Source organism: Ricinus communis, chromosome 3, assembly GCF_019578655.1.
Source record: "Ricinus communis isolate WT05 ecotype wild-type chromosome 3, ASM1957865v1, whole genome shotgun sequence".
Classification (NCBI taxonomy): Eukaryota; Viridiplantae; Streptophyta; class Magnoliopsida; order Malpighiales; family Euphorbiaceae; genus Ricinus; species Ricinus communis.
In genome coordinates, this window is record NC_063258.1 from 29,839,696 (window position 1) to 29,866,151 (window position 26,456).

At 33.4% G+C, this 26,456-nt stretch overlaps 4 protein-coding genes across 4 annotated transcripts; 1 reads left to right on the forward strand and 3 right to left on the reverse strand.

Moving 5' to 3' along the window:
• Positions 1–3,669: 3,669 nt before the first annotated feature.
• Positions 3,670–7,297, forward strand: LOC8258569 (thermospermine synthase ACAULIS5). The gene is made up of 10 exons (XM_002516076.4): positions 3,670–3,974; positions 4,171–4,237; positions 4,399–4,493; positions 5,743–5,845; positions 5,932–6,020; positions 6,122–6,278; positions 6,394–6,469; positions 6,589–6,647; positions 6,725–6,861; positions 6,970–7,297. The coding sequence occupies exons 1-10, from the start codon at positions 3,817–3,819 to the stop codon at positions 7,046–7,048; spliced, it is 1,020 nt and encodes a 339-aa protein (XP_002516122.1). The 5' UTR covers positions 3,670–3,816; the 3' UTR covers positions 7,049–7,297.
• Positions 7,298–7,542: 245 nt separating this feature from the next.
• Positions 7,543–7,987, reverse strand: LOC8258568. Its single transcript, XM_002516075.3, has one exon. It carries the CDS (start codon positions 7,888–7,890, stop codon positions 7,543–7,545), a length of 348 nt encoding a protein of 115 aa, XP_002516121.1. The 5' UTR covers positions 7,891–7,987.
• A 976-nt stretch (positions 7,988–8,963) lies between these two features.
• LOC8258567 (mechanosensitive ion channel protein 10) lies at positions 8,964–13,641 on the reverse strand. Its single transcript, XM_048372220.1, has 6 exons — positions 13,546–13,641; positions 11,918–13,362; positions 11,700–11,820; positions 10,422–10,715; positions 10,114–10,316; positions 8,964–9,566 (listed from the first exon to the last, which is right to left on the reverse strand). The coding sequence occupies exons 1-6, from the start codon at positions 13,552–13,554 to the stop codon at positions 9,299–9,301; spliced, it is 2,340 nt and encodes a 779-aa protein (XP_048228177.1). The 5' UTR covers positions 13,555–13,641; the 3' UTR covers positions 8,964–9,298.
• A 3,307-nt stretch (positions 13,642–16,948) lies between these two features.
• On the reverse strand, positions 16,949–23,128 carry LOC8258566 (serine/threonine-protein kinase STY46). Its single transcript, XM_015717404.3, has 4 exons — positions 22,829–23,128; positions 17,624–18,137; positions 17,362–17,504; positions 16,949–17,254 (listed from the first exon to the last, which is right to left on the reverse strand). Exons 1-4 carry the CDS (start codon positions 23,087–23,089, stop codon positions 17,060–17,062), a joined length of 1,113 nt encoding a protein of 370 aa, XP_015572890.3. The 5' UTR covers positions 23,090–23,128; the 3' UTR covers positions 16,949–17,059.
• Positions 23,129–26,456: the final 3,328 nt, after the last annotated feature.

Below are 26,456 nucleotides of genomic sequence, written 5' to 3' on the forward strand. Positions count from 1 at the left end.
GGTGGCTGCCATAAGACTATCTGACCACCTACCATCGTTTCCTTCATGGTGCAGCTGGAGCACCTATTTTCTTGACAAAATCATCTTTAGAGATTGTTATTGGGTTGACTTTAATCCCTTGTCCAATATTGATAAAGTTTATTAGTTTGTTTGCAAAATTGAGGTGGAGAGCACCTGTGACCGATAAGATTACTTGGGTTTGACCTAAAATGTGCATATACATACGACTATATATACACACACAGATGGGTTCAGTCAGCTAAATAAATCATGAAAGCCAAGTTTAATTTGGTCACTTTCACTTGAAGTGACACTATATACGCACACAAATGATGAGCTTGATGAATATAAATTAAAACCTAAATTATTCATCAGTTTAATTATATAACTAATAATTTTATTTTAATAGATAAATTTAAATTGATATTTATATAATTGTTATCTATAAGAATAAATAAATATTAAATTATATTAGTGAGTAAGCTTATGAGCATAATGAATTATAGCTTTTCTAAGTCGAACTGAATTCATTTATGAAATATAAATAAAATATTTGCTGAATCAAACTAAATAACTTATCCAATTCGCATCCTTAAAATGAAAAACCTTTCGAGAGGAGAGATTAATATATGAGTGTAAAATTGACATCACATTGGGGAGCCACTTGGTGTCCCAGGAAAGCTTGAAGACCTTATCACGTTTGTTATCAATTCTCAAGGTCATATTCGAGCACTATGAGCACGTGTGCAAGACAATTTGACGGCATATCACTTGAGAGATGCATGCTTTTTAGGACAATTTGAGTGCCCAGAAAAGAAGGGGAAGGTGTGTCTTTTAGAGCACTAAGTAGCCCACAATATTAATCGATGCATGAGTTTGCTTCTCCCCATCTTCTATTATTGTGCTTAGTTCTTTCAGATATAAATGGTAGTGGGAAGCACCAAACACGCTTCTTTGCTCCATGGACTCCTTTTATGATTTATGATTTCATCATTACTCCTCTCTCTCCAAATAAATTTCCCTTTTTTCTTTCTTTTTGCAGAAAGCTATACCAGTAATTATATTCGGGGGTTCATCCAGACCAATACTATGAGCTTTGATATTACGACCACTTTAACTGGGAAGTCTAGTGGCATCCAGAAAGGGATTTGTTAGCATGTTATTTAGTCCATATTGGTGAAATAATAAAATCTATAAAAGCTCTGCAAGAAATTCCAGGAGCAACTATGAAAATTTAAAAATATATCATTTTAAAAGGGATTCGAAATGGAATGATTTCGAATATCAATTTATTAATTATTGAAATAAAAACTTTATGTGAGAGTTAAGTCTCAAAAAAATAATTGAGGATTTTTCTCATAGTGATTTTCTTTAGAGATAGATAACACGTCACCAGTTTTTTCAATTTGCAAATTCTTCTTTATTTAAAGATGATTTAGTTGGTTTTAGATTTCATTTCCGGCCAAATGATTAATTTGTTAAATACTTAATTTTCTTTTTATTCAATTATTTTATGTAAAATTTGTATAAATTTATTTAATTGTATAGCAATATTTCTCTATAAAAAGAGTTTGAGACAAGAAAATTTTAAAAAATACAAGCAGTTTTAACAGCATATCCAATTGTATTATTAATGAAATGACCTTCACATTTTTAATAGAATAATTATGCCGATAATACTGTTCAAGAATATTATTTTATAAGACCATTAGTTCTTTATTATTTGTAAAATTAATATGATACATGAAAATTCAACTTTTGATAATCTTAAAAAGAGTAAATTAAACATTAAGAAGGATGCATGTATGTTGAAATGCCTTCTTATGAAATCGTTTGTCAATTAGCGTAGCCATAAAAGTTTGATGCGATCCTTTTTTTTGTTTTGATTTATGAAAGATATATATGGTAGTTGTGATAGCCAAAGACTGAAGGTTCTCTTGAAGGGGAGGCAAATCCCAATGATAGAGGAGTAAGTTTGGATAAAATTCAAACCCTTGTTAAACATGGACAAAAAAACAAAGAAGTTATTAAGAGGCATATATACCAATTCTCTCTCACCAAAATGTAGCTAGCAATAGAGGACAAATATCTTAAAGGGTCAATTTAAAAGTTACAATTTTCAATAGCATTTCTAAGTTAAGAACCCTAATTTTATTCTTCAAAAGCAATGATTAAGATGTCAGAAATATGATTAGCTAGACCTAAATGCTGAAAGTGAAAAGGAAAATACAAAAGAGAAGAGTTGGGAAAAGGGTTTTTGACTCTTTTGGGGATGTCATTCTCATAGGATTATTAAACCCCATTGACTTTGTAATAATTATGTAAATAAAATAATTAGAGGTGGGTTGGGCTATTTTCTTGAAAAAGAATCAAAGAAACCCCACAAAGGTTTTGAAAATGACAATGAGCCGCCCTTACAATGAACAATGAGGCAAAGCACATTGTGGATCTAAATTAAAAATATTGTACTGTACCCTTGTCTCCCCATTACAAGAAAAGTTTGGAACAATTCAGCACTTTCTTTTGGTGCTTTGTTATATATCCTTATGTTTTACCAATTCACCCTCATCAAGGTCCCAAGATGGCTTCTCAGGTATCCAACACCAACATTCTATGATTGAAATTATATCAACGGTTTTGTTTCTCTCTAAATTACAAATTAGAGAACCTGTTAATCAATTAAAGCTCAAAGAGATGTATATATAAATGAATCGAGAATGAACTAATTTAATATGATAAGAAAGAATAAAAGAGAATGGTAAATTAGAGAAAGCATGAAAAGGACATGAAATGGAATGCAAAAAGATGAGGATACGATGTTGGAGAAACAAATTAAAGTGGTCTCTCCACAACCCTCTAAGTGGACTCACCCCACGCCTCAACAAACACCCAACTACACAACAATCTCTCTCTCTCTCTCTCTCTCCTTTTTCTTTTTTCTTCTTTCTTGCTTTCCTGACTCTATTCCTTTATCCCCCACTTTATATATTTATGGATTAAAGTTACAACATTGTTAGAATATAAAAATATAAATATAAATTTATTTCATGAGCGATAATAAATTTTATAATTAAATTTAATCGAGCTTGAGTTCATAATTAACACGCTTGTAAATTTAATAAACTAATTTTATTAAATTTGACCTCAATTCCATTAACTCGAAATTACATTAAACAGATTAAAAAATGTATTTTGTGGAGGTGAGCAACTTGGTTTGTTTACAACTCCAATACCTCCTTCCTTCCGGACTCAATTGTAAGGGAGGCTGAATGGATTCGGCATATTAGGATATGGTACAACCCACTTGGGACACAAATCTAATTTGTAGATAATAGTCCTTTTATTAGAATTTTTACTTTTTATCTATAAAAAGGGTCACGCAATAAAGTTCCTCATATCCTATATAAATAAATAAATAAATAAATCTCCTACTTATCCAACAGAACATTGCCAGGTGGCACTCCATGTCTGTCCACGTGCCACTCTCCACCTGAAAATATAAAGGCCCCACCATTATCCCACGCGGACTGCTCTTTTTCATTATTTAATTTTAAAATTGATATTATTATCAATCCTAGTCACTCATCGCCAACTTTGCGCATGCTGCTGCACTCTTAACATTGCACTGCCAATATGCTCCTCTTTCTCTCTTTCTTATAAATTGCCTGAAACCATCTCCCAGTTTTAGTTACTAGTTCTTCACTTGTGCTTCCATTCCCCTTATTTGTGTTCCTGCCAGCCCATTTCGCAAAATCTTATCCTCTCATTTTCTTATTATAATCTCTCTTTGCTTAATTTGTTTTGTTTGTTGAAGTTATGGGTGAGGCAGTTGAAATAATCTACACCAATGGCTTCTCTAAACTTTGCACTCAACCACCCACTCAAACTCATAATCAGGTTCTTGTTGATCATCACTCTTCTTGGTACGAAGAAACCATTGATGATGATCTCAAATGGTCTTTTGCCTTAAACAGGTCACTATAACTAACTAGCCATTCTTCTCTTTTTCTTTTCTTTTTCTGCAATCTTGTCTATTTGAATAAATGCTATAAAATAATAATTGTCTCTGTTCAGTCTTCTCTGAATCCTTTTGGAGTTTAGAGAAGATTTAAGAAAAAAAACTTACATGGTAAGAGCATCTTAATTTAAAATGATAATCTCTTCCAACAGTGTGCTGCATAAAGGGACAAGTGAGTTTCAGGAAATTGCTCTCCTGGACACAAAGCGCTTTGGCAAGGTTAGCAATTGAATTTTCTAGCTGTAGTTAGTGTATAACTTACATTTATATTAAAAGCAACTTCTTATATTATATTGTCCTTTCTTTATCGTTTTTAAATAAAAGTGATGAACCCGACAAATTTAATCTGGGTGCATGGGAAATTGTACTTGTATATACAGGTGTTGGTGATCGATGGCAAGATGCAGAGTGCTGAAGTGGACGAGTTTATTTATCATGAATGCTTAATCCATCCTGCTCTTCTTTGCCACCCCAAGTGAGTCCATGCAGCTTGTGTTTTTTGCACTGATGTCCATTATATACTGCCTACACATTACTTTAAAATTAGAATTTTTTAATGACCTGAATTCATCATAGCACAAATAATCACTGAGATATAAATCATTATCTTTTGGTCTGTGACCACACATTTAGTACTAAAGATTAAGGTCTCAATTTTAGACTTCTCTTTTTTAAAATGCAGTGATTAAAAAAGAAAATTTATTCGTTCTCTCTTACTTAACACACTAACATACTAATTATATCTATTGTTTAAAAACCACTGAAATAATATTTATTTTTTTTCTTTTAAAAAGAAACTTTTAAATAAATCTTGTTTATTATGTTATTTATATATAAAATCATAAAATTAAGACATGTAACAAAATTTAAATAAGTAATTTAATTATATTAGTTAATTTATAGTTCTAATTAATTCCCGTAATTTAGAACCACTAATAAAATTACAATAATACCTCTCTAAATTAATAACACTTGCCACACAACAATTTTTGAATTTATTGAGATTTAAATTGTAGCGCCTATTTTTAAAATAGTTTCGTCTTAATACTAAGATAAATTCTTTTACTATATATTTTAAGTAATTAGACACTCATGATTATCATAATTAGTCATAAATATCTATTGTTTGTATGATATTAGTCTTAATAAATATACTAAAAAAAAGTTAATCCAAGAATAGTACATATTCCAACTATAAGTTAAATGCAAATCATAATATATATTTCTAATAAAAAAGTTAAATATTTTTAATATTTTATATTAATTATTAAATAACAGAAAAGCCAAATTATATTCATAAAATGCAGCTATATTTTGTCAAATGCTAGAGGTAATTGAACATTAGAATATCAATTAATGGAGGTTTTAAAATAGAACATAATACTTGTCAGCTTACTATTTATCCACAGGATTTGCATTGCATCTGACATCACTTCCTATTTATCTTGTTATAGTTGGACTTTTACGTGGATAAGATACACTGAATGCAAATTAATAGAAAATCTGGAGCCCTAGATTTGAAAATTTATTTCCTAGAACCCTTTATTCAAAAGTATCAAACAGGTGTAACTTTATTAGTACATCGGCCCAATAAGAAAAAAAATAATTGTAAGATAAAAGAATAATAATAAGCTAAGAGTCATGTCTTCAGCAATAAAATGTCATGATTGTTAGACTTATCATGTTGTTAAGTAATTAATGTCAAGTAATTAATTAAATAACAGGCCCCAAAACGTGTTCATAATGGGAGGTGGGGAAGGGTCTGCTGCAAGGGAAGCCCTCAAGCATAACTCCATCGAAAAAGTGGTCATGTGTGATATTGATCAGGTAATTAATCTTCAATTTTAGCCTATCTGTTAAATGAAAAAAAACATGTAATAATGTAGCTAGCTACATATTTTCCCCTTTTGCAGGAAGTGGTGGATTTCTGCCGTAGATATCTAACTGTAAATCAAGAAGCATTTTGTCACAAGAAGCTTAACCTAGTCATTGATGATGCCAAGTCAGTAGTTCATTTTCTTGATGTGCCATTTTTTGATCATTAGGCTTTTTGTATAGGATGCTGAATGAGATAGAATTCATATAAACCTTTTGTTGTTGAAGGGCTGAGTTGGAGAAGAGGAATGAAAAATTTGATATCATAGTTGGAGACTTGGCTGACCCTGTCGAAGGAGGGCCTTGCTATCAGCTCTACACAAAGTCCTTCTATGAGAAAATTCTGAAGCCGAAGCTCAAGGATAATGGCATCTTTGTTACTCAGGTAGGACAGACATTGTTTTCTGCTCAATCATTGCAAAAATGGAGAGCTCAGACCGGATTAAGATGGCCTTTCTTTTTCCTTTTTTCTGAAAAATTTCATTTTTAATAATGTGCAGGCTGGACCAGCAGGCATTTTCACCCACAAGGAGGTATTCTCTTCTATATACAACACAATTAAACAGGTTTTCAAATGTAAGCCTCTTAACTTCTCGCCTTTTGCACTACTACGAAGGCTGTTGCTAGCCCAATCTTGTATTAACTAGATTAATTTTGTGCCATGTATTTATTTAATATTGTCTTTATGTTGGCAGATGTGGTAGCGTACAGTGCTCACGTGCCATCATTTGCTGATACATGGGGATGGGTCCTGGTACGCAAATCCAACATGAATTCTGTTTCTTTACATGATAACTTTAATTAATTTATGTGTTCATTAAACAAATGCAGGCCTCAGACCAACCTATTTCTATAGATGCTGAGGATATCGATAGGAGGATTGAAGAAAGAATTGAGGGTGAATTACTTTATTTAAATGGTGCTGCATTTCTCTCCTCTACCATTTTGAACAAGACTGTTTCTCTGTCGTAAGTTCCTTTTCTTTTCCTTTTTCTTCTTTGGTTTAATGATCATCTTCCACGCCCAAATTATTCATAAATGGATAATTAAGGTTGTTAATCTCATTGCTGCTTCAGGCTGTTAAATGAGACGCATGTCTACACTGAGGATGATGCAAGATTTATTCCAGGGCATGGACTGGCTTATAGAAATTGAAGTCTCGGGCCTATGACTGGCTGGGTGGGGAATTGCTGTATAGAGAGAAGATTGACAAGAATTTGAATACATTTCATATTTGTTTGCAAAACGAAGTTTGAAATGCTTGGTTTTAGACTATATTTACTAATGTATGTTAGCTTCATTGATTGGGTTGTTCATAGGACTCGATTAATATGTCAAAGAGACCATGTGAAAGCTTTCTCTTAATTTAATCATTTATGAGGCATTCCTCCATTCAGAATTTCAGATTCATGTTGGATTCTGGTAGTTTCTAGTTATACTATATATAGTACATGCCATTCTGCTATTAATTATTCAGTTGTTGAGACAATTTCATTCCCGTTAAAAATCTTACATGCATTTTAGGTTGAATCCAAGAAATTTATTTGAAGACTCGAATGTTTAATGTTAATATACATGAGCTAAATGGCAAGAAGAGTAGTACCATATACAATACAATACGATGAGGAACTTTCAAGGATTCTTCATCTTCAGCTTCTCTTAACAGGGTCAAAGTTTGCAACAGCTACAATAGCTCCAACAATGGCACCAAGAACAACGCCCCCAGCTACGATGCTGAGCAAGAAATTCTTGAGAGATGGAAATACTGCTGCCTCTGCAACATCTGGCATGACCATAGAAGCTGTCAATGCAGCTATTGTTAGTCCTGCCACTGCCTTCTCTTTTAGAGAAGCATGCACCTCAAGCCTAGGTCTGGACTTGGATTTTGCACAGAAAACAGCCTTTGATGGCCTAGTAGGTAACGGGTGAAGGATGAATTCAGAGTTCAATATTTGTTTTGAGCTCATCTGAGTTGCTGAATTTAGAGGCATTGCCATTTGGTTAGTATCTGTTTTCCTGCCTAGGGACAAATTGGTGGATAGAGGAGAAGCAAAATGGAAGAAATGAGATGAAAAGAGAAAAAGAAAAATAAAGATTTCCAGTAGGTCTGCCAATTTGATGCAATCCTACGTGGCTGATTCTGAACTGGATTTACAGTATAAGGTTATCTATATTCCATTAGCTTGATTGGCAAATTGGTCTGCAAATGGATTTTTCTAGTGATCATTTTCTGTTTCTTCTTTTCTTTTTTAATTGAGCTCTGACGGGTTTGAAACTCAATTAGCGTAGTCCTGAAGAATATTTTTGCACCATTAAATAAAAGCTCATTAGTTCTCTTAAAGCTTTGATTCAGAACTTCTTGAACATTAAAAACATCAATTACGAGCAATTAATATTGGGGAGGACATTAATCCAGTCGAACTCTCCTGCGCTTTTTGCAATAAAAAACCATGGCCTTATAATCTAATCCTCGTGCTAAATATGATGTCCACCCACCAAAATCCGTTAATAAGTACTAACCCTTTTGAGGTAAAATGCTGCAGTATACAAATTGCTTACTTCCAAGTGATGCACTTGTCTGCATTGCAAAGATTAGAAGACAACAGAATTTGGAGTCTTTGACACCGGAAGGAAACTGATTTTGCCCGGAAATGACGAATTCAAGGACTGGATTGCCTTATATGCAAAGAAAAAACCCATAAAACGTAACCTAGCAGAATTCTAAGCTTTGCAGAAGCAACAACAAAACCTTTATACCACAGACAGTACAGCACCATAGATAAAATGTTATATATATCAGCAGTCATTTGTCAACTCCAAGTTACAAAATGACAGGTCAGTAATTGGTAGCCATATGGAGCAAAGATGCTTGCACTTGTTAAGATCCCTAAAATAGGCCCTCTTGCAGCATCTGTTGTTTGCAATGATGACCTGAGCCATTTACATCAGAATTAGTATCAAATATATCGAATTATAATGAAAGAATGAAGGGGAATAAACTTTTTCATGCCAAGACGAATCTAGGTTTGACCATAAAAACAGGCTTTCATACATTTCTTCAAGCTATTAATTAGGTGAGAGAAACACTCAGAATTCTTATGTAAATAACTTTAAACATAAGAGTCATCTTTACAGTTTCTGTTATATGAGAGTTGCAGGAATTCATCAAAGCTCAACAAGCTCCTTCTTGGGCCCAAGGCCAGCTAGATAATTTATTTCTTCGTTAGGAGGCACTCTTCTTCAAACACAAAAAATTATCTTATTTTGCAGACACTTCACAGATCCGGCCAAATTTAACATTGTAGTCACCTCTTGAAAATGTACAAGTGTAGTTTAAGATGAGAATGCTAACTGGGGAAAGAACAGGAACATACTTGCAGATTACCCACGAGCTCCAAGCGACAATCATATTTTGGTTATAACTGTTGCATCTGATCCTATATGGCGGAGATGAACCGGTTGGGGTGGAAGATGATACTTTATATCTAACTCTTCGAACATCTTCTTTATCTCAAGGATCAGTTCAGTCCTTCGCTTGTTCTTCTCTCCAAATTCTTGGAAGTTCATTTTGTGATTACAATAAAGAGCAAGTTTCAATCTGTTCACATTCTCAATTTCCTTCACCACAAAACCGTGACCAGGATACCAGTATTGGGGAGTGTTCTCCAAGTACCTGCACACAGAAGATAAACCATGAAAAAACATGGATATAATATGATTAAATCGAAAGCTGATGTTTATTGTCTTTAGAGTTGCAGGAATAAGGTCATCTTTTACAGCAACAAGCTATTGTGGATGTTGTCTGTCAAAGTATCAGAGACGTTCTGGTAAGCTATTCTTCAAGTACGGGGTTGATTAATGGCGGGTTACTACATTTTTTCCTTCATCTTAAGAGAAAACAATGGCGGTTACTAAAAAACCTCATTGGTTATGCAATTGCCAAACACAGAGTGCCAGGGTTTTTCTGTTCATATCCTGCAAGTTTACCTATTGAACTGAGATAATTCAATATGACTTGCTTGTCTAGTATGATACCTTCACCACTTACCTAAATCATTCTTTTCCTTAACATGATATCAGTTTTACTTTAAAACAAAGGGTATCTATCAATGCAACTATAGGATAATGATTTTCTATCCATGAAGTATTGCATTGAAAGAAGTACTATAACTATCCAGTCAGTGACATAAGGTATAAAGCTATTACACTACAGAACTTACTGCTTAATTTTATCTTTTAGCAGTCCAATCTTCTCTGATGGAGTTGCAAAATCAATTGAGAACTCCACAGCATCACCCATGTCAGGGCTTCTGTAATAATTGCTGATTGGCTTATTAGCCAAAACAGAATTTGGATAGTATATCTTTTCATTATCAAGCTTCAAGAAAACTGTCGTTAAGATGTTCATTTCCTCAACCAACAACTGTCAAATTCCAAATCAGACAAAGAATCATGAAAATTTCTCAGTCTAAACATAAAATAAAATAAAATCAAAAAGGTAGTAGGAGGAATGACTGTTAGAACATACCGCCACACCATCAACGACACAACGATCACCAACATCAAATGGATGCATCACAAAAACAAACATTAGAGCTTCGAATACGGTCTTGCAGGTATTCTTAGCCATAAAGGCTGCCACTAGAAACTGTGATAAGAGGACCATAAGAACTTTTGTGGTTGCAACCTCAATCAAAAGAAGCCAAATAACAATGGTCACAATAATTAGGATCCCTGTCACAAGTTTGTTCAATTGTTTCACCGCAGTTTTGGTATCTCCTAAAGCATGTGCAAGCGCTTTCCGATCCTTGTAAACCTTAACCTGAGTAAGAATAACAGAATCACCCACGTAAAAGAAATGCCTTTTTTCTTTTTAACAGTATAAGTCTCTTATATTACATAGTCAGAATGAGGACAAGGAAGGCATTATAAATTGGTTCTTCAGTGTTAAAATGAAGCCCTATCTTCATATCAAAATTTGAACAAGTTTAATGGCTAACAGAGGCATATCATTAAGGAGTGGAACAGACATTGGAACAGAAATGCTAAATCCATAAAAGAAATCAAAAGAAAAATATCAATATTTCTTGTATGAAAGGGCAATTCGTGTGCGGGAAGGGAAGCCTACAGATAAATCTATTCCTACTCCAAAGTATTTTCTGGCATGAAATCTTAAGCTTTTCAAGACCGGCAATAGTGCTTCATTTTTCCTAGTATTATTTTCAAAAAGATTTGGATAAGGGAAGAGCAGCTGCTGTGCTTAAACTTTATTAAAAATATCCCCTCAAATCATCATAGTTAGTATAAAAGCTGAACATTTATTTGAATTTGATTTTACTTTTATCCAATTGGTTAAGTTGGTTTTTTCGTTTTTTATGTGAATGATTTCTATTTAAATTTTGAGCTACTTAGGTATGAATTTCTCAAGTGCTTATGAAATGCATGCTTTTCTTATAGTTTTTCTATGTAGTTATGTATATTGTGATTATAATATTAATTATACGATTTAGAACATGAGTAACAAAGATACTTTTTATAACCTGTCAACTGACTAGTTTAAGATGAAGGGAATACTAAGTTTGCAAGACGTTATTTGTTGCTCCATGTACTAGATATAGATGTAAGCATCCTACTATGCTTTCCTAAATAGTGAATACAAGATTCTAAAGTTGTAGAATGTATTGCACTGGAAGACAGGACTAAACATGGAAACTAATGACCAAGGCACATAAGCCATGGTATGCAATCCCCTTATATTAAAGGCAAACTTAAGTCACAGTGGACGTAAGAAAAATGGAATCTTTACCACCCAGTCTGTTAGAGACTTTCTGTCAATTTGCCCATTCTCAGATGCTTCAAACAGTGGTAAAACAAGATCCACCTCTTCCTTAATCATGAACCTTAAAAGGTCATCCTCATCAATGTACCTATTCATAAGAGGGGAAGGTTTATGGAAAGCCCATACAGAACAACTAATAAATAAATAAAAACATCACAATTATCTAGAAATGTAGATTTACTTACTTCCAACCAGGTTTGGCGACATTCCTAAAAATGTGATACGCAGCAGCAGTTGCCTCCATCTCGTTGGTAATTTCCATGTCAGTAGTTTGCTTGTCCCTTCCACCTACACTCTCCTCCAATGTATTAGAGAGTGTGGATAGCCCTGAACTTGTGACTGCATCGACCAAAACCTTCATGGTCCAAGCTGAAACCTTTTCTTGCTTCACCTTATGAAGCATTCCTATATCAATCACCTTTTTCTCCTCTGTTTTACCGTTTTTGGTACTCCTGAAGCTCAGTTGACCGGAGCTAGTTGATCTTCCAACCCTCTCGGCCTCCTCTATTAGGGGAGGCCCTGAAAGAGTTTGCAGAACATACTGATTAAAGACTGATTCTTGAATTCTATCAAAGAATTTGTTGACATGGAAGTTAGATGCTAAAATCTTCAATGATAAGTTTTTCACCAACCACAGAAATGATCCGATAAGAAGTGACATAAGAGTCCAAGTTACACATTTTAGAATCGTGGTGGCAGTCTTAGAACGCCCAATCTCGTGATCAATTAAAAACGCCCAAGCAAGAAGAACCAAACCTATCCAAACAAATACTTGAACGCTATTCTTTAAACCATAAACGAAATAGAGGACTTTCTTACGGAGCAGAAAGTTCCTCTCAATCACGAATACAATAAAATGCATAAACCAGTTAGTGATGAACATGCCAGAGATTATTACCAACAAAAGCACACACCATTTCCAAGGCTCCAAGCCCCAAATCATAGTTTTTTCCAGTTTCTGAACTGTCAAGCTTGCCACCAAGCACCCCGCAAGGCACACAAATGTAATCCACTGTATCACAGCCTTGGCACCTACTCTCTTATTCTTCTCTTTAATAGATTGAACTTTTTTGACAACATCCTCCACCTCATCCTCATCATCTACAGGTCCATTTGGATTCATGGAGTTTGTCCTAATAGAAGAAGCAGACTTGTTATTAGCTGAGCCTCTACTTAGTGATTTCCTATAGGATAAATTTCTAGATATTTGTTCTTCAAGAATTAAACTATCCTCTTCCAATACAGTAGCATCAACAAGAACTGGCTGTTCTCCGAACCTCGACTTTGGTTTTGAATACACTGACCTTGCTAGAGACCTTCTTCTAGTGAGGTTTTCATTTGAGACAGGGATTTTAGGGGGTTTAGTGGGGGTGGGGTTCAAACTTGAAATCTCTGGAGAATGGTTGTTGATAGAAACTGTTTTTGCGAACGCACCACCATTTGATTCTTTAACAGGTGAACTTGGCCTGCTCTGCTTACTAGCGACACTATCTGAGTCTTTTGAGGCAGACCCTTTCGGGGTTTCATCACCCGAGATTGTTATTAGCACTTCTCCTCGTCCTCCATTGCTTGTTTTCTTCTCTGCCATGCTTATTTCGCCGCCTTTTCGACTTTTTGCTTTATCCTGAACCTGCACAAATTCATTGACTGTGTTCATTTACTAATCAAGAAACAAGCTCTGACAAATAGATTCCAACTTTAATATAAGAGAAAATAAATAAATAAATCACAATTTCATGAGTAAGCAGGCTACTTAAGAACAGAAAACTAGCAACTCCAGAATGAGATTAAAAATCACAGCTTTACACTCAACAGAAATCATTGTTCTAATTTCATTTTTCACTGCAAGGGTGCACAGTCTTGGCGCCTAAAGAAAGCAAAGCACGTAGTTTTAGTGATTAAAAACAACAAAACATAACAGAAAAATATTTACCTGAAACAAGCAGCAAGTTCCCTGGCTATTCTAATCATGCAACGAATGCGCACATTAAAAACCAATTATTAAGAAAAAGGTAGAGAGAGATCCCAAGAAGCAAGTGGCTAGGTGGCTGCTGATTTGCTCAAAACAGGGACCAAAATGGTGTTGAAAAGAAGAAAGAAAAAGAAATAATATAAAAGAAGAGAACAAAGGCACTGTAATATAAAGAAACAAAGAAACAGGAGTTGGTGTGGTATGGTATCCGAGAAAGAAGAGATGGTTTTATAGTGAGTACCAGACAGATACAACCTTGATAAAAGAGAAACAGAGACATAAATCACATGTTAATCCATGATGAAGTAAATAAGAGCCAGCTTGTATTTTCTTTCTTTAGACTGAGTTGATCAGGTAGAGCTATTGTTTGCCAGAGGGAGCAAGGGGCATATTTTGGTAAATGAAAGCTACAGCTTGAAATTGGGCAAGTAAAATTTGGAGAGCTTAAAAAGAGAAAAGAAAAGAAAACTAGACAAAGAAGTCAGTGACAGAGAGACAAAGGAGTTCACATTTTTAGGAAGGTTAAAAAGATCGATTAATAGAGTTCTGTCCTTAACACACTCTTCAATGACTCTCCACATAGAGATTAAAGAAAATAGATTATAATCTAACGATTGCCATCTCTCTTCGGCTTTGAGCATGATGATCCTGGCGGTGTTTGCTTATCCCAGAAATAGTTTCTGGCTAGTTGTTATTCGTGCCTGCCTCGTATGTAATGTAATGTTTTCCAGGATCTGGGATGAGACTAATAATGTAACTATACCATGTTTCATATATAAAAAAAAGTTCATTGTTTTAGCTTAGAAAACTATATGTCAATTATTATTATTATTATTATTATAATATTTTATTAGTCTATTTAAGATGTAAATATTTATTACATTTATGAAAATATAATAACATATGAATTATTAATAATATAATAAAAAATATTCATTAAAATAATTAAATATTTTTAATTATATTAATTTAGAAATATTTTTATAATAATATTTTATGTGTGACGATCTTTACATTTTTTTAATTTCTCCAAGGAAAATTTAAAATTATTCAAACTTCTAACCTGATTTTTTTATTTTTTTTGAACTGGGAACCTGGTTCACTATAAAATAAAATGGATACAAAGGTAAAAGTATCTCGAAATCGGAGGCAGGGATCCCTGATACGATTACTGTACTTCGAAATATTGTCTTTTCTGAAATAAATACTTTGAAATAGTTATCTAATTGACTGATGAGATAAATTAAAACAATTATTAATAGAAACAAATAAAATAAAACCTGAAGTGATTAAAAGAAATAGAAGAAACAAAAAGTTGACAAGTGTCAGTGACTTGACAAAAGTAAATAAATATGCAAAGATAATATATAAAATTATCAGACTTGTGTATGTTATATAAACAGTTAAATACAAATTTAGAAGACATGTGCACATGCAATTGGATTTCAACATATTCAGAAAAAACATAAATATTAATATTTAAATACTGATTTATTATACACGTGTATTCAATCACTAAATCAGACAAATTAATATATTTAACTGACTTTAAAATTCATGTGAACAATACTTTTTATTGTTTATTATTATCTTCATAATTCAGCTACCATTTGTTTCTATATTATATTGTTAATTTGGCAGTTTTTGATTATTTCTTAATCCATACACAATTATTTCTTATTTTTAAAATCAACTAAATATACAATATTAAAATATTAAATCTCATCCATTAAATCTTTAGAATTTGGAAAGTTAACGAAAATATGATTGATTTTGTCATAAGTCAACAATTTATGAAATATTTGGAAAATTAATTAAAAAATAAAATTTTTATAAATGCGAAAATAATTGCTATTTAAGAAAAAAAGACAATTTTTCATAAGTTAAATTATTTTCTTTTGTAATTCTTACTTACAAAATTACTATAATATTATAAAAATGACTACTTTTGTATATTTCAATAATTCATAAAAGAATTGATAAGTCAATAACAAAGAATAAGATTTTTTTATAATCACAAAAGAATTGATATCTTATGAAATATAGTAATTTCTTTATATTTTTTGGTAATTTAAAAAAATTTCATAAATTTTGTAAGTGTAAAATTTTCTATGTTATCCTAGTTCTTTTAGTATTTTTCATTTCTATTTGTAATTATATGTTAAAATAATGTTTTATTAATATTAATAATTTGACAATTTTTTATTTTTTCCTTAAAATAAAAGATATTCACTTTGTTTTTAAACAAATTAGCTTTAAAAATAAAATTAAATGTAAAAATATGCCCAATTCTTCTTTATATTAAATTGTGAGTTTTCTTCTTTTGGTTGTTGAAGTATTACTATCATGCAAATGATGCATATAAAGTAATTATAAAAGTAAAAATATTAGATCACTCTTTTCTTATTCAATTATTAAATATCATACTATCTCGTTATGTTGTTATGTTGCACTCCGTTCTATTCCAGTATCTGTCCATTAAACTGGTATATGAGACATATAACACTATCCATTAGATAGTTGTAACATAAGAAATTAGTGGATAACTTTTTCTGAACCTTATTATAATAAAGTACTAACTAAAGGTAAGTATTTTATGTGTAGGGGATGAGCAAATATGAGAGTACAAGTCAAGGATGCTAAAATGGAAGCAGCTGACGCAATTGACTGTAAAATGCAACGTTCCAAAAATCTCAACTTTTTGTGAGAATATTTGGGAGGCTAAATGCTCCCACCCACTATGAATTATGGAATTTGCAGCCACCAGTAATTTCACTTTCAATCATTTCTCATTTGCAACCTCTGCAAGGACTCTAAATATGAAAGTTATTATTCTTCTCGATTGGCCTGGAAATCCCCGAATCTCATATAATAACACTATATTAATTGTTTGTGTCCATTGTTTTATATGCATGTCTCCTTGGCATAACAAATTTATTAAAACATATCATTCACGTTACTTGAGAATTGAGAATTGTCGGTGAGTCTTATATTATATATCTCCTTCGGTTTTAGACTTTTTTTTTAAGGAAAAAACTTATCATGCAATTTGGTGTATGGACAGGACAAACCAGACAACGAAAGGAAGTTTACATAACCAACAATATTGGAACTATTGGATCATGATTTAACGTACAGCTATTTTTGGGTTTTGTCGGTTGAAATTAGGATTTATGATTTCATAATAATAATAAAGATGAGCAAAAGATTCTAGTACCACCATATCAAAATCTATTGATTAACGTAAGGAATTTGCTGCTCAAAAAATTAACACAGGTATAGTGTATATTTTAGCTAACCACGTTAGGAGTTTGACTGGACATCTGAACTATCACATGAAGATAATAAATAGCAATTAGTTATAATCATCACTCTCGATGATTCTCAGTTGAATCTTTTTCAGAGTGGAAGTGACGGTTGCGAAAGATGGTCTAATGGAAGCATCTTGATCCCATGAAAGGCAAATGAGATTGATGAGTTCACCAAGTTGGCCACTGTGATCCTCTGGAAGCATAGGCCTCAGGTTACCTTCTGCAACTTCCATCGCAATCTAATAATTTCACAATATAAAAACACATTAAAGAAAGAATTACTTTAATAGTTCAACTATACATAATTAATAGACATATTTAATCATATTTCAATATATGTATATACCTTGCTGGGACCAAAATTTGTTCCTATGTATGGATGATTACCGGTTATAATCTCGTTAAGTATTACACCGAAGCTGTATACATCGCATTTTTCGTTATAAGGTTCGCAGCGAATGACCTCCGGTGCCATATAAACGTATGTTCCTGAAGATTTGATAGAAAAATAAATTAATCGTTTTCCCGTAAAAACTGCTGATTCTTGGATAAAAAAGAAGACTAGACATTGTTATTGTCAAAATGAACAAGTATATACATATGCTTACCAGTTTCACCAGTAAGTGCCATCTCCTCATCTCCCAAGAATCTGGCATGACCGAAATCTGCTATTCTAACATGATTAGCGTCGTCCAAGAATATATTGCTAGGCTTAAGATCGCGATGAATGATTTTTGGTTTTTGTTCGTGTAGATATTGCATTGCTTGAGCAATCTCTAGTGCTCTAGCAATCCTCTCCCCAAATGGAGCAAGTGGAGTTAACCTCTCTTTTTGCCTACTATTACCCGGTCCATAGAGCCATTCCTTCAAGGTCATGCCCAACAATTCTGTCACAACCCATGCATGCTTAGGAGGATCAAGACATGCACCCATTAGTTGCAGCACGTAACGATGGCGCTGCCTAGATAAAGTGTCGAGCTCTTGAGCGAAAAATGCTACACCACTTTCATTTGACTGGAAAAAATCAGGAAATATGCACTTCACGGCAACATCAAGCCCTCGCCAACTTGCTCTGTAAATGACCGCCGTGCTTCCTTGGCCTATTTTCTCTTGCAGTTCAATCTGTTTATTTTTTTAAAAATGAGTTTTAACTTCGAAATACTGGAATCATTTCTAGAAGTTAGAAGCTTCTAACATACAATTTGCATATACGTACCTGTTGGACTTGGTTCTTTGACTAAGTCTTTGATTGTTTTGTTTGTTAATAATGTCCGGATTTATTGGACCTCTGTTTAGATTAGATTCTTTTAGACTTTATTTTCTCAATTCAGTTTTGTAAAGGCTGGTATATAACCAGCATCACTTTCAGTCAATAATATATGATTTCTGATTTTAAGAGCTTTTGAGTTTAACATATTTTGGTATCAGAGCCTCACATAAGGGTCTGGTTCAGAAGCTAGGAACTGTTGTGTCCTATTTAGTGAGTAAAGCCAGAAACACCTAAGAGTGAAAAACTTGGTGAAAAAAAAAAGGAGTGAAACACCTGAGAGTTGGTGAGGATTGAATTTAAAATGAGTTCAAAATTGGTAACAGATAAATATGTGCAAGCTGCCATTCCTCAATTTGACGGTCACTACGACCATTGGGCCATGCCTATGGAGAATCTTCTCCGATCGAAAGAATATTGGGACCTGATAGAAATGGGAGTTCCTGGGATAAAAGATGGCATAGAGCTAACAGAAGCATAGAAACAAGTACAACTCAAGGATCTAAAAGCGAAAAATTATCTCTTTCAGGCTATTGATCGCAGTATATTGGAGACAATTCTTGATAAGAGTACCGCTAAGAGCATATGGGACTCTATGAAGCGAAAATACCAGGGAACTACAAGGGTCAAGAGAGCTCAACTGCAAGCTTTAAGAAGAGACTTTGAAGTGCTACAGATGAAAGAAGGGGAGAAAGTGGATGATTACTTTGCTCGGACTTTGACTATTGTGAATAAGATGAAAATTCATGGAGAGAAAATGGAGCAGGTCATGACCATTGAGAAGATTCTAAGGTCTATGACTTCCAGATTTGATTATGTGGTGTGTTCAATAGAGGAATCCAATGATTTGAGCAAACTAACCATAGATGAGCTCCAAAGCAGTTTACTTGTTCATGAGCAGCGAATGAATAGTCACCATAGAGGTGATGAACAAGCATTAAATGTCTCTTACGAAAAGGGCAGAGGTGGTCGAGGTTCAAACCGAGGTCGAGGGAGAGGCAGAGGCAGGCAAGGATACAATAAAGCACTTGTAGAGTGTTATAAGTGCCACAAATTAGGACACTATCAAAATGAGTGTCCTAGTTTGGAAAAAGGGGCTCATTATGCTGAAATAGATGCTGACGAAGATGAAGAAATAGTACTCATGGCTCAAACAGACTATCATAACTCGAAAAAGGAAGCAATATGGTTTTTGGATTCAGGATGCAGCAATCATATGACTGGAGATAGGCAATGGTTCTTTCACCTAGATCAGTCCTTCAGACAAGTAGTAAAACTTGGTAACAATACCAAAATGGTAGTAATGGGGAAAGGAAGCATCAAACTATATGTCAATGGCTTGAATCAAGTAATAACTGATGTGTTTTATTTGCCCGAACTAAAAAATAATTTGCTTAGTATTGGTCAGTTACAAGAACAAAATCTATCTATTCTGATAGAACATGGAGAATGCAAGGTTTATCATCATAAATGAGGATTGATTATGCAGACGCAAATGTCTTCTAATCGAATGCTTATTCTCCTTGCTGAAACACAAGTACAAGCTCCAAAATGTTTAAAGATCACATTAGAGGATCAAACTAACTTGTGGCATCGAAGATTTGGGCACCTAAATTTCAAAGGTCTACGGACCTTGTCTGAATAAGGAGATGGTAAAGGGCATGCCTCATAATCTTAATGACTCTTCTACTATATGTACTATATGCACAGTAGGCAAGCAACATCGACAAACATTTCCTAAGAAGAGTCAATGGAGAGCTACGCAGAAATTGCAACTTGTACATGCTGACATTTGTGGCCCCATTACACTGGAATCAAATAGTCATAAGAGGTACATACTCACATTCATAGATGATTATAGTAGAAAGATATGGGCTTATTTCTTGAATATCAAATCAAAAGCATTCAATATGTTTAAAAAATTCAAGAATCTAATTGAAAATGAAACTGGAAATGTTATTTGTTATCTTCGAACTGACCGAGGTGGAGAGTTCACCTCAATTGAGTTTAATGAGTATTGCAGTTCAAATGGTATTGCAAGACAACTCACAACTGCCTACATTCCACAACAAAATGGAGTTGCTGAACGAAAAGAATCGAACAATCATGAACATAGTACGGTGCATGTTATCAGAGACACATGTTCCAAAATTTTTTTTGCCAGAAGCTGTCAACTGGGCAGTTTACTTGCTCAATCGATGTCCAACTCTTGCTGTGAAAGATAAGACGCCAGAGAAAGCTTGGTGTGGCTTCAAACCTTCAGTAGAATATCTTAAAGTATTCGGTTGCATTGGTCATGCTCACATTTTAGACAAAAACAGACAGAAACTTGATGATAAAAGTCTCCAATGTGTATTCTTCGGCTTAAGTCAAGAATCTAAAGCCTATAGAATGTATAATCCTCTGACAAGAAAAATAATTATAAGCAGAGATGTGGTCTTTGAAGAGAATAAAATATGGGATTGGGGAAAAATAATTGAAAAAAGGTAGCAACAAAACAATTCTTGATTGTAGAGACGAAAATGACAGGGTTCATGAACATGTAACTGAGCATGTAGATGACGAACATGTAACTGAGCATGTAGATGAAGAAGAAGACAAAGAGCATGTTGGAGATGGAGCAACAAATTCTGTAGCAAATTCTTCAAGTGAAGTTGAACACAATTCTCCAAATCTACCTCAAGGGAGGGTTCGAAGAGCACCAATTTGGATGGAAGACTATGAAAGTGGGGAAGGATTATCTAATGCAGAAAATAATTTGGTGTTGTTTACTGCTTCTAGTGATCCCATATTTTTTGAAGAAGCAGTTAAAAGCAAAAAATGGAGGGAGGCAATGAAGTTAGAAATTGAAGCCATTGAGAATAATGGAACTTGGGAGCTGACTGCACTTCTAAGTAGAGTAAAAAAAATAGGAGTGAAATGGGTGTTCAAAACCAAGCTAAATGAAAATGGGGAAGTGGATAAGTATAAAGCACGACTTGTCGCAAAAGGTTTCTCTCAACAGTTTGGCATAGACTATATTGAAGTCTTTGCGCCTGTAGCTCGGTGGGACACCATTCGAATGATTCTAGCTCTTGCTGCTTGTAGAGGATGGTATGTGTATCAACTTGATGTAAAGAGCTCCTTTTTGCATGGAGATCTAAATGAAGCTGTATTTGTTAAACAACTTCAAGGCTTTGAAATAAAGGGTGAAGAAGATAAGGTATATAGACTCAAGAAGGCCCTTTACGGGCTCAAGCAAGCTCCGCGAGCTTGGTACAGCAAACTTGAATCCTATTTTATAAAAGAAGGTTTCGAGAGGTGTCCAAGTGAACACACATTGTTTACAAAAATTGAAAACATAAGGAGGTTGCTTATGGTGAGTATGTATATTGATGATCTTATTTTTACAAGTAATGATGAAGCAATGTTTGAAGATTTCAAGGACTCCATGAAGCAAGAGTTCGACATGTCTGATCTAGGGAGAGTGAAATATTTTCTTGGAGTGGAGGTTGTGCAAGATAGTGAAGGAATTTTCATCAGTCAAAGAAAATATGCCAATGAAATACTTGAAAAATTTGGCATGAAATATTGTAATCCAACAAAAAAACCAATTGTACCAAGTTGTAAACTTGTAAAAGATGAAGGAGGCACGAGTGTGGATGCAACCATTTATAAATGAATGGTAGGCAGCCTCATGTATCTGACTGCTACCAGACCTGACTTGGCATTTGTGGTGAGCTTAATTAGTAGATTTATGGAAAGGCCAACTGAAATGCATCAACAAGCTGTTAAAAGGGTACTTCGTTACTTAAAAAGAACCACCGAGTTGGGAATTCTTTATAAGAAAGGAGGAAAAGAAATATTGGTTGGCTACTCATACAGTGATTATGCTGGAGATATTAAGGATCGAAAAAGTACATCAGGGTATGTGTTCTTAATTAGTTCAGGTGCAATAGCTTGGTCCTCAAAGAAGCAGCCAGTAGTCACCCTCTCTACCACTGAAGCTGAATTCATAGCCGCTGCCTCTTGTGCTTGTCAAACTGTATAGATGCATAGGATCCTTGAAAAACTTGGTTACAATCAAAGTAAATGTACAGATATTTTTTGTGACAACAGCTCTACAATCAAGTTATCTAAGAATCCGGTTATGCATGGAAGAAGCAAACACATTGATGTTAGATTTCATTTCCTCTGAGATCTAACAAAAGATTGGGTTGTTAAGCTGGAGCATTGTGGTTCTAAAGATCAACTAGCTGATATTATGACTAAGCCTTTAAGACTTGAAGTGTTCGTCAGATTAAGGGAGCTACTTGGAGTTAGTAGTAAACTGACTGCAAATTGCATATCAGTTTAAGGGAGGGCTTATTGGACTTTGTTCTTTGACTAAGTCTTTGATTGTTTTGTTTGTTAATAATGTCCGGATTTATTGGACCTCTGTTTAGATTAGATTTTTTTAGACTTTATTTTTTCAATTCAGTTTTGTAAAGGCTGGTATATAACCAGCATCACTTTCAGTCAATAATATATGATTTCTGATTTCAAGAGCTTTTAAGTTTAACAATACCTCGTTATGTTCAATGTACCATCCGTTCATCTTAGCTTGACCAACGAGGGCAGTAAGGTCGGCATGTTGGTGAACTGGAGAAGATAGTTGAGGGCTAGCATTGATGCTGAGATTAATGGTAGAATTAAGAGGGCATTCTTGTTGGTCATGATCATTTTTATTCTTGTTAATTATTAGGTCCAGGAAACCATTGTCTTGTGCCACTTGAAGACAGTATTTTAGATAGTCATGTGTTCTCTCCATTCTCTTTCTGTACATCATCCGGAGTTCCTTCTGCTTAGCAACTTCACTTTCAAGGTCAGCCACCTTCAAAATCCACAAAATAATTTTAAAAAAAGGTACGTCTATTAGCTAATTTTCTACGTACCTCTAATGTTTGACTGATTATGCATTTTCATTTCTGTTTTTCTTTTTTCAAATAAATAAAAGGCCTCTCATCCCTCAGTCAAACTGTTATTAATATATTTATTAGCGGAGTATGAAATAACAAAAAATGACAGCTTAAGAATTAACACAGCATACATTATCTTACAGTTCGATGTTTTATATAGCAAATTGATCTTTATTATAAAACATTTTATTCCCTAAGAAAGGATACATTAGCCTTTGATTAACTTTGTATATTAGAGTTAATTGATGACAAACGAAAAGACTGTTTTGTGGATTGTATATAACTACGAAGAAGAAAGGTATTATTTCAATTTATCTTAGACTATATGGGCCTTTACTAGCCATGTCCGTTAGATCTTTCTTTCATTTCTGCTGAAGCCCAATCTATATACTAACTCGAATGCTCAGTTACCTATCCAAGCCCAATTTGATAACTATCAACTTTTTCAGAAAACGTGACAAAATGGGGTTTCATGGCCTTAGTTTTTGTGCACAGCTCCTAAATGCCTGGTAGAATAAATGAGCAGCATATGACATGAATAAGTTGGACCGAGGATCTACGAATTAGTAATACACACACAAACTAGTAGTTGCGACTACTAATGATAGATAGTATGCACTATTTTCATTTGGCTGCCTGGCACAGATGTATTAATTATGTATTTGCACTAAGAACAGATAGTTAATGGTAGAAATTAAGTCCAAACTACCTGCTGCTCCAACTTAGATTTATATTGCTGCTGCTGCTGCTGGTAGGGCTGATTTGTTGACACAGCAGACCCCATAATCATACAGTCATTAAGTCTGCGACAGAATCCTCCGCGTGACTGTGTGGTGCTGGCGGGCGCCTTGGTTCGCGGGAGATTCATCCCCGAGGACTGCCTAAGAGTAAAAAGAATTGTTGTTGCCTGCAAAAATCGTGGTGTTCTTTGCTTGATGATTTATGGTGCTAGGCTGTCAGCTAAAGCAGGCCAAGGGGAAGCTTAAAACATGGTGCAATGTTGTTTATAGAGTGATTCGATCCATGCATGCGCTATAGATTAATTAATTTGAAGACAAATTTGGCGGATATTATAATGTTATTCACATTATTTTATATATTAAGAAGATACAAACATGAAGCTGATATATTTCGGCTTGCTAGTAAATCAGGCTATCAATGGCTCAGTTCGGTAGAGGCTGATTCAAACTTTTCTTAATAGCGGTTCTGAAATATAATTTAAAGCTGATTTATTAAATAAAACACACTAGAGCAATGATATGTTTAATTCATTTAAATATGAAAAGAGCTCATTCATATTTGATTATGAGTATGTGGGATTTTCACATTAAACTTGAGAATGACAAAAAAAATTAATTGATAAATATTAAGTAGTAAATATTTTTCTTTGTGAAATTTTAACTCATAACCAAAATTAACAAGATTATGCTAGAATATATAAGTTTGATGGATATTCTATTGAGTATATTAATTTATTTCACAAATTATATGTGAAGATTTTATTGTTGAACTGATTTAAATTTAGACTTGATTAAGAACATAATTATGTGTTGGATTTACAATTTGATTTGTTAAATAAATTTGTTTATGCATAAAATTTGAGGTTAAGTTGAAATGGAGTTGGACTCTTTATGTTCCTACATATTTCCTAAATACTTCCAAGGGTTGATGATATTCAATATTCGTAATATATATGTAGTACTTGATGCTGCGTTATAGGCGCAGATTGTTGGGAATTGGGAAAGAGATATTCTTGATGTGATTTTAGAAGTATATGCAAAGAAGGGAATGATGACATTTGAATTGGACGGTGTCTCCCAGAATAAACACAAAATAAAACAAATATGGACCATAGTAATGTGGTCCGGTATTTTTGATGCAACACCTGCATATGTACAAATCAATCCCCACAATAAACTCCTATTTAGATGTTTTTTCATAGCCCCGTAATTTCTATTAAAAAATGTACTTTATTTGAAAAAAATATATAAAAAAATTAAATAAATATAATAAAGTTTAAAAAATATTTTAATATAATAATATATATTGACAAACTAATATAGAATTCATTTAAAAATTCTACCTATTTTGTTAGAATTTAGTTTAATTATAATCAATTTCATTAAAAATTTGATTGTATAGCTTTATTCAAAGCACATAAAACATTAAATTTACTAATAAATTTTTTAAATTTTATAGATTTTAACTAGACAAAATATAAAAATAAATTTTAATAGGTGCAAATTGTCATCAAGTAAAAACTCCATAGGCAACAAGAATATAAGCTAAACTGCCATATATGTAGAGCTCGAATCTTATTTATTTAATTAGTTTATTTTGCGCTCATTCAATATTTAAAATTTTATTTATATTTTTAACATATTTTAAGAAAAAATTGTTACTTAGATATCAGGTATCTATCTGATTGTGTGAGTTGACAGAAATTAGTAATAGTAGAAAGGAATGAGATAGAAATGGAATATAAGAATAGAAAAATAGAAGAAGAAAACTGAAGAAGAAAAATAAGAGCTACGCAGAGAGAATTTAGAGGAAAATAAAATAATTTATTTATAATTATATATGAATTTCCCTACTACAGTTTTCAAATACAATTAATAGTCAATGATTGGGACAAAAAGACAAAGAAGAGCTGCTATAGCAGCTGGATTTTAATAATAAAATGAGCTAAAGGATAAAAAAATAATAGACTAAATAACTAACTAGGTATAAGATAAACTTTAATAACTAATGGCTCCTTTTCTATCATGTTAGATGAATTATGGTCTCTCCTTAGGCTGCTCATGCTGCTGGCTTAGGACCTTCTCTTTAGGACATTATCCTCCTCTTGAAATGTGGTGATACTGGAAGGAGCTTGAAATGCTCAACGCCTTCAAATGAACTTGTGTTCTGACAATTCTTTAAAATTATATGCATCACTCGTAGAGCTGCATTTTCACAAACACCTTGCAGCCACACAATACTCAACTTATATACTTCTTGTAATTCTATTTTCTTCTTAAGTTTCCATAACCAATCACTATAAGCATTATCACATAGAACCGTTCCCTGAGCATTATCATCATTTAATTCTTTTGAAATTATACCATCAATTAAGCAAAATCTGATTTTAAAATTGATTGATCTACACATGGTTGATGCATTTTCTTTTCACAAACATTGAGATCAATTTGATCAAGTTGAGATTTATAGAAAAAACTCGTACGATTTTAAATTGGT

What these genes read in the sequence shown, in the direction of transcription:
- LOC8258566 (XM_015717404.3), bottom strand. Translation starts at nt 23,089, where the DNA reads ATGATGTACAGAAAGAGAATGGAGAGAACACATGACTATCTAAAATAC. An exon ending in GGTACATTGAACATAACGAG is followed by an intron (nt 18,138 to 22,828) that starts GTATTGTTAAAC and finishes AAAAATAAACAG; the next exon opens with ATTGAACTGCAAGAGAAAAT. An exon ending in CAAATTTTGGTCCCAGCAAG is followed by an intron (nt 17,255 to 17,361) that starts GTATATACATAT and finishes TGAAATTATTAG; the next exon opens with ATTGCGATGGAAGTTGCAGA.
- LOC8258568 (XM_002516075.3), bottom strand. Translation starts at nt 7,890, where the DNA reads ATGGCAATGCCTCTAAATTCAGCAACTCAGATGAGCTCAAAACAAATA.
- LOC8258567 (XM_048372220.1), bottom strand. An exon ending in AGTCTCTAACAGACTGGGTG is followed by an intron (nt 10,716 to 11,699) that starts GTAAAGATTCCA and finishes ATTCTTACTCAG; the next exon opens with GTTAAGGTTTACAAGGATCG. An exon ending in CTAAAAGATAAAATTAAGCA is followed by an intron (nt 9,567 to 10,113) that starts GTAAGTTCTGTA and finishes TTCTGTGTGCAG; the next exon opens with GTACTTGGAGAACACTCCCC.
- LOC8258569 (XM_002516076.4), top strand. Translation starts at nt 3,817, where the DNA reads ATGGGTGAGGCAGTTGAAATAATCTACACCAATGGCTTCTCTAAACTT. An exon ending in ACACAAAGCGCTTTGGCAAG is followed by an intron (nt 4,238 to 4,398) that starts GTTAGCAATTGA and finishes TTGTATATACAG; the next exon opens with GTGTTGGTGATCGATGGCAA. An exon ending in GCTCTTCTTTGCCACCCCAA is followed by an intron (nt 4,494 to 5,742) that starts GTGAGTCCATGC and finishes ATTAAATAACAG; the next exon opens with GCCCCAAAACGTGTTCATAA.